The sequence below is a fragment of the Silurus meridionalis genome, chromosome 17 (assembly GCF_014805685.1).
Source record: "Silurus meridionalis isolate SWU-2019-XX chromosome 17, ASM1480568v1, whole genome shotgun sequence".
Lineage (NCBI taxonomy): Eukaryota > Metazoa > Chordata > Actinopteri > Siluriformes > Siluridae > Silurus > Silurus meridionalis.
The window spans coordinates 11653078-11666550 of NC_060900.1; the positions used below are offsets into that span (position 1 = coordinate 11653078).

Consider the following 13473-nt stretch of genomic DNA (forward strand, 5'->3'; position numbering starts at 1 on the left):
TGGCTGACTAAATACTTTTTTGCCCCACTGTATTCATTTGTCTCACAGGAGCAACTTTGCAAAAGTCACCCCATGTGGTGCCATCCAGCATTGGTGCAGCCATCAATGCCAAACTTACTGAATTCAGAGGAAAGTTCTAAAACTCAGGGAGGTGATTAGTATATGCAGAGAAATCTTAATATTGACTATAATCATGTATGAGAATTATATGTAGATTTATAGTAATATTGCTGTATTACAAGGAATTAGGAGGAAACAAAATTTGAAGAGCAGGCACACAATTCTCCTATTAAAACGATATGAAATCCATATTAACAAATGACAAAATTTACATAAATCCTATATGACTTTAATAAGACTAACATGTGCTTCAGTATAAGAACTTTGTTTTATGCATACTTAGTCTTGTGTTTTACATGACAATAGTATGCTGTCTGCAATATTCATATATACACCCAATAATTCCCTAACAAGTTGCATGTGTGCTTTTTAGTATAAAAGTGGCCATAATCAGTCTGATTTTTTTTTTATAGAGAACATGTATTGGACTTACATGTAACACAGTAGGTAAATCTGACCAGTTAAATAAGGAAGAGATACGTTTGCTGTATATGAAATCATGCTTCATTGGCAAATAATGTTTGTGGCTTACCCACTTTGTGAAGGGTGTCAATGACAACAGGACAACAGTCAGATCAGCAGTCTTTCCCATGATTGCGTAGGCTAGTGAACCAAACTGAGAAACAATTTTGAAGGCTCAGGAAACCTTTGCAGGTGTTTTGAGTTGATTAGCATGTCAGCATATAAAAAATTTTTTTTTGAGTGAATTGGTGGGTTTTTGTTTAATGTGAGCCAAAATCATCACAATTAAAAGAATCAAAGACTTAAAATACTTCAATCTGTGTGAATTGAATTTATTTAATAGACAATTTTGTATGCACTTTGTATGCACATACTATGTCTATTTGTCAAACAAATTATGTGAAAAAGGTAAAAATTTCTTCAAAACCACTTTATAATCATCACTGAAGGTCAACTGGAAACTGGGAATGGACCCTACCAGAAATACAAACACATGATCTGACACAGCATGTGTATATTTATTACCCTTTTTGGTTTCAAGTAACTGCTCATTAAAACCATGTCTGAATCACAATGATTTCCATGCATTAGTAGTTTTTTAGAATGTACTTATTTTAGTATGGTTAGTCTGTTTTCTACTATCTGCAGTACCTTTCTAATAATTATAAAACATGGTGTAACAAATCAAACATTCCATAAGTTATCCTATGACATTAATACACACATTTTTACAAGGAAAATACATCACAGGCTATTTAAAACAACAAAAAAAACCTCACTGATCACTTTAACAGAAACAATACCTCTGCACAGACACACAATTAGCTAAAATGTAGCAGCAGCAGCACAATGCATAAATGAATGTTCAAAATCAGAATATGGAAAACGTGATCTTTATGACATGTTGATGCCAGCTAATCCGTTTAGCCTATTCCAGAAAATGGTGATCCCCTAATATCTCCTCACACGACTGATTCTAGAGTTTACACAGAAAGGTCAAGGAAAAAAACAGTAAAATGCAGTTCAAGGCTGAAATACCTTGTTAATGAGAAAATTAGAAAATATTCAGACTACTTTGAGCTGACAGATGGTCTACAGATACAGCTCTGTACAACTTTAGTGAACAGAAAAACTGGAAAGTTATTTAAAATTTTCCAGTTTAGTATACTTATGTCATAACAAAACAGCCAACGTCACTAACATCACATTCCTAAATGTTTGATGTGGACTCATGACTTTAATCTACATGATATTTACGCATTGTACTGCTGCAACTTGAATGATTAATTAGGTAATTTAATGAATGAGCATGGGGACATGTTTACCTATTATATTAAACGGGTACATTTTAGCATATGTATAACAAACTAATTATATTTTGTACCATGCATAAACAGAAGATCATCAGCAGCCATGGATTTGTGGGGTCATAATACAAACTATGACTCGTTAACAGATGAACAATCAAAATCCTCAGGCTCTCCAGAAGGCTGAGTTCAGTTGTCCTTTCGGTGGCTCAATCTGCTTGTTTCTTAAGGAATTCTAGGTAAGAAGGCAAACAATAAGCACTGGTTATATTGATGGACAAATGTATGGCATACCAGAAAGAGAACTGTAATAGTAATAGAGTTCACAGTTATAATAAACAAGTCCAGAAGGGATTACATTGATACCACATAAGATTTACTTGCTACACTGAAATGGAATAAGTCATTAGTGACTGGATTAGAAATAAATAAATTAAATTATCACAAAAGAATGACACTAATAATAAGAGTCATCTAATGAGTAGGAGCCAGCAAGTCAAACAATCATACAAAACTATTATAAAAAAAGAAAAAGGATGTAACCTTAATAATACCTGGTGCCATCTCTTCCCCACATAAGTGACATACATGAACTGAGCCATTCATATGATGTAAAAGAGAACATGATTGATCACACCTGCCTTCTTGGTCACTGCTTCATTGTCCAGTTCTTACACAAAGTCAGGTATTTTGTAGGACCAGAGTGAGGTGTAATTATACTAAGCAAGTTCTAATGATCTCTCCCAGGTAAAGATTTCATAGCAGACTGGAGTTTAAATTTATTTTGAAGAAGCTCAAAGAAAGAGGTGACGTTGAGGAGAGTAGATGCAGTGGTCAGCTAAGGAAACTTAATGCAGCAGATGAAAAACACATTATGGTTCATTTTCGTTGACTTCGAAAGGTATCCAGCAGTGCCATCAATAAAAAAACTGGCAGAAATCAGTGGTACCCAGGTACACCAATCTAGTGTCTGGAGTATCCAGACCAGAAGTGATCATGGAAGAATTAATGCCAAAGAGCTATACCACCAATGTGGAAACAAGGCTAAGCAACTTAACTACACACAAAAACATAGGAACTGGGTGCAGAAAAATGACAGCAGTATTAATGAGTGTCTGCAGTCAACAGTGAAGCATGGTGGGAGGTCCTTGAAAATTTGGGCATGCATTTCTGCAAACAGAGTTGGAAATTTGGTCAGGAATAATGTTGTCCTCAATTATGAGGAATACAGGCAGTATACATGCACTCAATCATAGCAATCAGGGAGGTGTCTTATTGGGCCCAAATTTATTCTGCAACAGGAAACAGACCCCAAACCTACAGCCAATTATCATTAAGATCTATAGTCAGTACAGAGAACAACTAGGAGCCCTGGAAGGGATGGTTTGGCCCCCACAGAGCCCTGATCTTAACATCATGTCTATCTTGAATTATATGATGAAGCCTACATCCACAGAAGACACATTGTTAGTTCTCAAAGTAGTCTGAAACAACCTACTGACCAAGATCCTTCAAAAACTGTGTAACCTAGAAGTGGTTACCGCACCTAAGTACACCTCTCACATTACAGCAACCATTTTAGTATATCTTGTCAAGGGGCAATACTATAGAAATTAAACATGGATATATCTTAAAGTAGTCAATGTGCAGCTTATATAGCAGTACAGATCTGCATGGTTACACAACATACAGGGTGTACTCACTTTTGTTGGCAGCTATTTTCACAATAATGGCTGTATTATAAGTTATTTTTAGAGGACAGTAAATCTATACTGTTGTAAAAGCTACACACTGACTACTATAAAATATATTCAAGATTCTATAGTATTGTACCATGGGAAGATATACTAAAATGGTTGCTAAAATGGGTGTACTAACTTTTTTTGAGATACTGTATAATCACGCATAAAATTATGTTCTTTGCAACATAGTATGCTTATGCTGTTCCTCACCTTCACTCAGTCACATTCTGTGCTTTCGTTTCCAAATTTTGCAGTTAGAGCAGCTATTTCTTGACTGACCGTTCCTAATCTACCCAATCACTCAAAGAGGGGAGCAAAAGCCATGTAAAGGTGTCATGTCTGGGATGTTTGGAACCTTAATACAAACTGAACTGTGTAATGTCTTTTTTTGGTATTTATTTTGTTAATACACAATATATTTTTGTTCTAATTTTTACAAATGACAAATTATTTAACCATTCATGTAACGCAATGCCAAATTGTGAACTATTTATAAAAGAAATTAAACAATATGTAACCACTTTACAACACTAACACTACTGGAAAACAAAGACGTGCAATATATTTTTTAATGTGTTTTAAAAATGTTTATTTAGGCTTAATATTTTTTAATCCATGAATTAACCCTACATTAATGCACCACCGCATTCCCCACATGTAATAGTGAGTCTTGGGCAAGCATGGCCGGTTTACTGCTTGCTTACCATTAAAACTGGAAATACTTTTGGAAATACTCTGACAAGGTCATCTACCATTTACAATTTGATTCTTGTCGAAGTTGGTCAGTTTTTTGTCAACTGAACTCACAGTTCACTTGCACTCAAATACATTTGCGGCATTTGGCAGATTTGGCAAATATATCTTACCTTTTAACAGTGGTAATCATAAGATAAATACATTTATTTCACTTCACCTGTCATTGGTTTTAATGTTGTGGTTGATCAGCATCTATGTACTTTTGACATGTTAATAAGTATTACCATTTGATAATTCTATGGTTGGAGAAAATACGTGGGTGTTGAAACCTTTCAGCTCACCTCCAAAAACTGATTAAGTCTTGTAATAGAGCCAATCTGACCACTGTTGGTTACTGCTTCAATCCTGAAACCAAAACAGACTGTGAAATAATCTTTTGAGGCTGTCATTAAATGTATAACAGTTAATGATCAAAATGAAGCAAAATTATGTGTAAGCAAATGTAAAATTTCAGTTAATTAAAGACTAATTCACTTTTAACTGGTGCACTTTCAGAGTAACTTAAACGAAATACATTTCTGAATAGAAAAAGATGGTTATCTATAATTAACAGTAAACACAGTGTTGGACAGTAATTAACAGTGAATACTTTATTCTCAAAAGGTCTGTTTATGTCATAAGCGAATACTGCACTCACTAAATGCTCATGCTTGTAAATGTACCTGGGAAAGTATTCCTCTTTGATGAGGAGCAGAAGTTTCCAAAACTGTCCTTGGTATTGTTTCATTAGTGCATTTCCACAAACCTGCATATGTTGATGGAATAGGTAGGGTTTATTTATAAATTATTTTACAAAGGGTTGTAAACAAAAAAGATTATATTTACCTCTAGAAAGTCAAACAGAAGAGTTGCTGTAATGTCAGCAAGAGGTTCCATGTTAAGCATCTGAGCTAACCAACGCCAGCCATGATTGAGTCCATGAGGGTCTGCCTGTAAAACGAAAAATGATTGATCATATAAGAGAAAATAAATGTAAAAACATTACATACATATGTTAGAACACAAAATACCCCTTGTTTGTTAGTGTAAGGCCATCTTAGGTGTATTATTGCTGCATAAAGTCGGATCATTCCAGACATCCTTTTTAAGAAACTGTCGTGACTTTCCACACCCGATTCATCCACACGATATCCCAGAATCCTACAAAGCATGAACAATATCAAGATCAATAAATTTCATGAGTGACAAATAATACAATAAAAAAAGAATAAAAATGATTTGTGATTTAGCCTACTGCTGATATTCTTCAATAGAGCTGCCATCCTTCAATGGGGGGTAGTGAGGAACTGCATAAGGGCACTTTTTGTGAAGATGGGCTAAGATGAGTTCTCCTACTTTAGGGTGAATCTCCCACACACCTGAAGCCACAACTGCAATTGGAAATGCAGCTTCATGGTGAGATGCCACCTCTTCTTCTCCTTGTTTCTATGAACAATTTAGTCAGAATATTAATATCTGCAATAAGCATTTTTATTTCATTAAATCTAATTGTGTAATGCTATAATGAACTAAAAAAACTACTACAAATACTTTTCACTTACCACAAACTTTTCTGCCAATTTATAACTTACAAATTCTAGTCCATGAGGATGCTGGGATGTGGAAACTGTCTTTCCACCAGACACAACTAGTTTCCCTAATAACAGTTTATCAATCTTTTCAAAAATCTCCTTTAGCTGTGAACCTAGAGGTCATTCAGTGATTAAAGAAGAAAAGTAAATCACAAACCAATTCAAAATGCAGGTACAGCTTTATTTGACGGGTTTCAGATAATGATTATCATGTAATCTCACCTGAAATACTGGAGATCTGGCTCACAGGAATTGTTGCAGCTTTTTGAAGCTCCATCCTCAATTTTTTTGTCTGTAAATAAACGTTTAAATACATATTTACAACACACACACACACACACACACGCACACACACACACACCCCACCCCCACCCCACTATTTGTTAGAACAATAAATGTTTTGACCTGCTTATCCTTAGTGTTGTTCAAATCTTCAAAGGTCTGTGCGCAACGGCTGGCCAAACTTTGCAGCTCTTTGTACCATTTCAAGGTGCTATCATCAGCTACAGACTGCAGGCCTGAAGTAATTACAAACATTACATTTCTCAATCCAATAATGCATAAATCCTGGTTTTTAAAGTTAAATAATGGAGATCATAATCAGAGTAAATACAAAATGCAGTTTTTAAAATTATTTCATTTATTATGGAAAAAAAGCTGTGTAGAAGTAGCATTAAAAACCTTTCATTTTGCTTTTTTATAATATGCTGATATTTTCTTGTTGTATAGTATATTTCCATCAGTAAATTTTGTTCAAGTGATTCCTCTGCAGCATTCTCTCTTCTTTTTACAGTGTATACTTATTTACATTTAGCACTTTAATGAAACAATTTCTACTACAATATGTAATAAATGTATAAACTACTGTTTATGTTTGTGTGTAATTAAATGAATTTTTATATGATTTTTCAAAATGATTACGTTTACTATTGATTCTGAAAATTCAATATGTAAAGTTGTAACATTTTTTTAATGCTTAATGTAGTATTTTGAACATTGAACAGCCTGTAACTAGCTTTGCATGTAGAGTTTTAAAAAATAATTTAATAAATTAAAATTGAATGTTAAACAAACAAAAACCTGTAATAGTTATAAATGTCTACTCTTGCAAGCCACAGGTTTAGCCCAGTGAAGACTACATTAAACACTGTACTACTGATTGGAAGCTTTTGAGTAGAGCAGCCCTTAGAGTCCAATCAATGATGCCACGTGTTGTTTGCTTGATGAACACAGACCAACAAGGTTTGGTGTGCAAAGATACATTTGTATGTAGAAGCAAAATCATTCTCCAGACTGAAGAGCTGCTTCCTGGTTAATTAATATTTACATTATTAAATTTACATTTAATATTTGGCTGTATATACATATTTTTCAATAACATCAACCAGGCAAATAAACTGACAATTTATATTGTATAGTTTTGTGATGTTTTCAACACTTGTACTATAGGTGCAGTGTCACCCTTAAGTTGTTTGTTTTGGATAAAGTGAAATGCATGCTCTGGTAACTTGTCAGGTGTAAAACCTCCTGTTTTTCTCTTTATTAAAAAATGTGATGCTCTGGGCAATGCTCTGCAAAAACCTTGGGTGCTAGGATTCATGTAGATGTTATCTCTTATCACCAATGTTGCAGACCGCATCGTCACAGCAACAGTATTCGCTAATGACAGTGGCCTGTTCCAGACAAGTTACTTATTTTAAAAATAAAACCAAAAATCCATCAGTCAAGAGTCAGTCGAGAATATTTGGTTACAATGGTTATAATATTAGTTTAGAAATTTTTGGAAAAATGTTCAGCTGGTTCTAGTTGTTCACTTTTACCTTGTTTTTTGGCACCCTCTTTAAAAGGTAATGCTGTGCTTTTCTTCTGTTCTTCTTGTTGGGTGTTCATCTCTGCCTGTTTCTTCCTGTACTCTTCTTCCTCTTGCTCATTCTTCTTTTTCTCATGTTCCTGGGCAAACTCCTCCTGAATGGCTCTAACCAGTGTTCTCATTTCCTGCAGAACCCGTTCTACCACAGTCATGTCCTCAACAGTTGGAAACTGTCCCTGCATAGTGCACAGATTTAAATTCAGACATACTCTACATATGCACACATTCTTATGTAAATCAAGCAAGTATAATCAAGTTTCAAGCAGGTAAATTTGACTGTTGCAGGTACATATCAAGAGTTAATGCAAATCTGACTATCATTTCAATTAAAGACTGATATTCGTTAGTTAGGCATAACATTTTATTGGAATTTTGCTTTAAATGGACCACTATCTCTACAGTTTAATGCTTCTTTCTATTAAGTAGATAAAAAGTAAGCATTATATAAAAAGATTGGCGAGTACTACAAGTTTGTACTTTTATTAGACATAATCCAAAATATGATTTTGTAAGGAATTACAAATACAACTCAGTCAAGTAGTAATAATTCAGGGTTCTACTCTCTTCCTTCATATAAGCGCAAAGCAACATACATCATAAAAACAAACATCCATCAATATGTCTGATCAAGGATTTAAAAATGCCTCATGTGTAAATCCTTCTTTAATAAGTAATCAAGTAATCATTAAGGACAAAAAAACTATTAAAAAAAATAACAACTCACTTCAGTTGTTGTGCGTACCACCTCTGAAACCTGGGAACAAAGGTGGTTGCCACGGGTGACATAAGATGTGTAATCCAAGGTTGGGCTTGTTTGTGTGTAAATTGGTTCCAAAAGGAGATTGAGACTAAGCACTTCCTCCTGAATGGCATTGAGTGCTCTCAGCCTATCCCTGCCCTCCAGAAGTCTCTGTCGGTCAAGCTCTGCCTGCCTCAGCCTCTGCTGTTCTGCTTCCCGCAGACGCAGGTTTAGGATCTGACAAAGGAGAAATCCACTATACACTCCTGAATAAGCAACCACTAAAAGCTTTAAATGTCTAAATTAAATATAGTTAAACTCAATATGTAGCTCTTAAATTTTGTGCACTTTTATACCTTGAATTAAGTTTTTATATAGTTATAATAAGCAAAACATCTAATAAAAAAAAAAACTTTATCCATATAATAAAAAAATAAATGAATAAACAAAACAATAATAAAAATAATAATCAGATTAACTGATTATCAAAATAAAAGTTAGTTGCAGACCTAATCAGTCTGGCTCTAATAACCATCGTCAGGACTATTTACAACTGACAATTGTTGTTGACTGTAATTGTGTCATTTTGATAATTGAATTGAAATGTTATGTTAAACTAGTTAAACTATGTTATGTTAAACAAATGAAAATTTGGTAGTCAAAATACCATGTGTATTGAAAATTTTCCAAAAATCTTGCACATTTACCTTCTTTCTATGTCTATGTTCTTCCTTTAATTTCTCCTGCCGTCCAAGGCTTTCCTGTGTTCTTTCGAAGTTGGAAAACATTGACAAACAAAGCTTATTATCTTAAACAATGTTAAATAAAATGTAATTTGTCAAATTATATAAAAAAACAATTAGCTAAGTATACTATACAACCTAGTTACAAAGAAATACGAAAGAAATAACGAATTTTAAAAAACAGATTGTGCAGAGTACATACTCTTTTTCCATCATGTCCCTCATGCTCTGATACTCCTGCCTCTGCTTAAGCTCCATGAACTCCTCAAACCGTTTAAGCTGCTCTGACTCTCGACTAGCCATACCAGCCACCAGACACTCCTGCATCTCCTGCCTTAGTTTAAGCTCTGACTATAAATGGAGAAACACGTAATATTAAATAATGGAAATTATGTAGCATTTATAATAAAACCTCATCAGCAGTTGCTGAATATGACCAGTTGAGTTAATATTATTACTGTAGTTAATCAGTTATTGTTAAACTTCATAACCGTTGTACCTTAACAGTACAACTTAAAAAAATAAAAATAAATAATTACTGTCCAAGAGAACAATGCCATACCTTCTGGTAACAATCAGCACTTAATGTGACAGATGTTTAACTCCAATAGGTTTTAGAATTCTATTTAGAAGTCTTGGACAAAACTGGGCAAGAACATTCCTCATAATTTATTTATATTACTCTTCTTCAAACCCCCTTCATTTATTCAGGAGTGGTTAAGTCTACTACACACTTTTATATTTTTCCTACGAGTCCTAACAGTTTAACTTCATAGTAGCACCTTGGCTTTTGCCCAGTGTTTCTTCTCACAGATGCGGATGCAGCCAGCCATCTGAGAGGCCTTAGGTGAGTGGACAGAAAAGGGTGGTGGTGAACTGCTGCACATGTCCAAAGTGGAGCTCAAACTCAATAACTTATCATCAGTTGCCTACAATGTAATAGCAGGGAGGGGACATCAAACAGAATAATTATTTCATGACTTTCCTGACAATATCGACACCTGACTGCAATGCTCTTAGATGGAACCAGAAAAAAGCATAGTAACTATTACCTTCAGCTCATTTTCAACAGGAGGCAGCAGTGGTGAAGTAGGCGTTGTGGTAGTTAATGTATGACACATTTTAACAGCAGCTAAGCCAGAGTTTATCTTCAGGCCATCCTCAGATGTGCTTGCATCAGAGATCATGGAACCCAGACAGAAACCACTTTTCAGCACAGACTGAGGGCTCAGTCTTTTCAGAACTTGCTCCGAGAATGGGGACAGGCTACTTACCTCTTTACAGCCTGCTAAAATGTCCTGAAAAACAAACTACGATGTAAGCACTCTACAAAACCACATTAAGACTGCAGCACCACGGTAATGCAGAATGGAGAAAGAACGCATCTTCGTAAAGCAGGGAAGCTTTCGTTATGTTTTCCCTTTACGCGGGGAATAAAATAAAACGTTACAGTTTAAATAAGCTTTTAAAGACTTTTTATTTTATTTAACAAACATCCATAGATTTGGCGGCGTAACTATCTAGCAAGCAAGCATATTAAAAAAAAAAAAAAAAAAAAAGTTTTCGTATACCTCCCCCATTTCATTCCAGTCTGGCGTGTATTTGATTTTTGCTTTCGGTGAATTTTTCAACGCTTCCAACGTCTCCCATCTCAGACTTTTAGCTGGCATTTTGAGGCAAGCAAAAAACAGCGTTAATACCAGCAAACTGTTTTTACCTTTCTTTCTTTCTTTCTTCTTCTTCTTCTTCTTCTACGTTTTCGACGTGTATCATACCCAAACAAAGTACAATACCGCCACCCACTGTACTGGATGATAGTGAACATTATGCAGTCAGGGTTAAAATTATTGCACTATATATATATATATATATATATATATATATATATATATATATATATATATATATATATATATATATATCTGTTAATATTTTACATTTTTTCCGACCTGCAATGAACAAATGTCATTTCCACCACATCTCAATATACAGCTGTTATTAAAAAATAGAATAACTTATGCCACTCAAGAATTGTCTAAGATCATTTTTGTAACTAGTTTTACCAGTTTTTCCACAATGTACATTAATTATATATTTGTTAATGAGATAAATTAACTGAACTAAGGACCAAATGCTGAACTGTACACCTGTCACACTCTGAAATATAATATTAGATTGGGTAAGAGTTTATTTGAAAATAAATAACTTGAATATTTATACTAAGTAGAGCACAATATCATAAATTGTGGATAAATATTTAATGTGTAATGAGAACTTTTTAAATATTTTAAAAAAATGTGTGTGGTGATGGAAATGACAGGGTGTGGTGGAAATGACAATGAATGTAACATGAATGTAGAGAAACAGTAGATATATTTATTAGAAAAATACTTAAACTCATAACAGTTATTAAACAAACTCAGCACTACACTAAAACAGGTGTTGTTGATGTATAAAACTGATTTGTCTCACAGATGAACGGTTACAGTGCATACTGTAAAGAACTGACACAACTGATGGCCAGGGAAAATGCAAGTAATAAAAGATGCATAAAAAAATCAACAATGTGAGATAATTATGAGGTTATGTTCTGAAATGTTCTTATTGGTCTCTTAAATAAACACTCATCTTCTGTAAAGAGTAACTGTAAAGAAAATTCTCTGCAAAGTCAATATGGAGGACAACCTCATCTTCACTCAGATTCTCTTTTAAACCACGAAGAGCAGCATATTGGTGTCTGATGTTATAGACATGTTTGCCAAGTTTTTCTTTTAGTCCTAAGTGAAAGTCCTCAAGCAAAGTATGCAAAGTACCTGTAACCTTCTCTTTAACTGTTAAATGGACTGTGAATTTTTCTTCACTACCATCTTTCTTTTTCTTCAGTCTCTCCTCAGCTTTTCCCTTTCACTCATACCAAAATTTTTGGGTCCCAGGGTCAAAGGTTAAGATTTCCAATTCTTTGGCTTCACAAACAGTACATTCCCTGTACATACATTGCTTGGTATAGTTTGGCAAACAGCACAGGGATACAATCAGATCTTCAATTTTGCTGCTTTTAATGACTTTATGATAAAGCAGCTTGTCTGCCATACTCTGCAGATTGGCATGTGTCTTGCAGAGGCAAGTGTCTCTATCCTTAACTGTGGGCTTTACAATTCAAAACGGACGTCTCTTACAGAACTCACTGTTAGAAATTTTGATGTCAGGATACTCCTTTCTAAACTTCTTATGTTTAGAGTTTTTCCAGAGGCTCATTCAGAAATCTTTTCTGTCTTTTTGTCTTTTTCTTGGTCCCAGTGTCCTTCTTTCCAGTTGATGCTCTGCTATTCTCATCTCTTTCTAAGAATTGTTTTATTTTTTCTTCTGTGGCTGGGCTAATGCTGTTCTTTTGTTTCTTCTGTATGTAAGTAAATGCTGTTGTCCTTTTTTTCGTTACTTCTCATTCTTCTGGGTGAAAAGCCAAATTCCCTTTGGGCCATTTTCAGTAGTCGATACCTCTTAAGGACTTTTCCTGCCATTATTCCTTACCATTTGCCGTTTGGATTTTGTATTTGGAGAGTCAGCCTGCCTCCTTTTTTTCCTCAGTCTCATATACCGCTGGCGGTATTTCTGTGCCTTTCGCAAAGCTTTCTCAAGCTTGGTGTTACTCTCATACAGTGCTGCATACACTTTTTGTCGTTTTTTTGCTACCCTTTTCCTTCCCCTCTGATTTTGGGATTGGGCAGAAGGTGGTGTGGGGATCAGGTCAACATCCTGTTCTGGCTGCAAGACAACATCAGGAGAGTGTGGCGGTGTGGTGGTGGAAAGGTAGGCCTGCATTGTGAGGGTTTTTTTAATCTCCTCTCGTCTATTTCTTTGATTGATTCTCCATTGTCTCCTTTGTTTGCGTTGCTCCCGCTTTGACAGATCTGCAATTGCTTTTACTACTCCTTTTTCCTTTTTCCTCAGGTATCTCTCCCTGTCTCTTTTAAGTCTCTCTTCATATTTTATAGGGTCAGCTTTTATTTTGTCCCTAAAGACCTGTGACCTTTCCTTTGTTGTCTTAGGTGGCATCTTATAAATAAATAAAAAAGAAATCACTTAATATAAACGTAATATAATTTAGAAATAAAATATTATAATATAAATATAAAAAGTATTGTAATATATTATAATATAAAAAG

The 13473-nt window shown here is 34.6% G+C and overlaps 1 protein-coding gene across 2 annotated transcripts; it reads right to left on the minus strand.

Annotated features, from left to right (window-relative positions):
- Positions 1-898: 898 nt before the first annotated feature.
- On the minus strand, positions 899-11073 carry gle1 (GLE1 RNA export mediator). Of its 2 annotated transcripts, none has more exons than XM_046871713.1 (16): positions 10882-11073; positions 10363-10608; positions 10093-10239; positions 9513-9661; positions 9275-9335; positions 8553-8804; positions 7779-8004; positions 6364-6476; positions 6181-6250; positions 5929-6071; positions 5622-5812; positions 5398-5527; positions 5213-5317; positions 5050-5132; positions 4669-4732; positions 899-2124 (listed from the first exon to the last, which is right to left on the minus strand). In XM_046871713.1, the coding sequence occupies exons 1-16, from the start codon at positions 10978-10980 to the stop codon at positions 2056-2058; spliced, it is 2148 nt and encodes a 715-aa protein (XP_046727669.1). In that variant the 5' UTR covers positions 10981-11073; the 3' UTR covers positions 899-2055. The 2 variants fall into 2 exon arrangements, with proteins under 2 accessions (XP_046727669.1, XP_046727670.1); XM_046871714.1 differs by having other exon boundaries at positions 10363-10730; positions 10882-11011.
- Positions 11074-13473: the final 2400 nt, after the last annotated feature.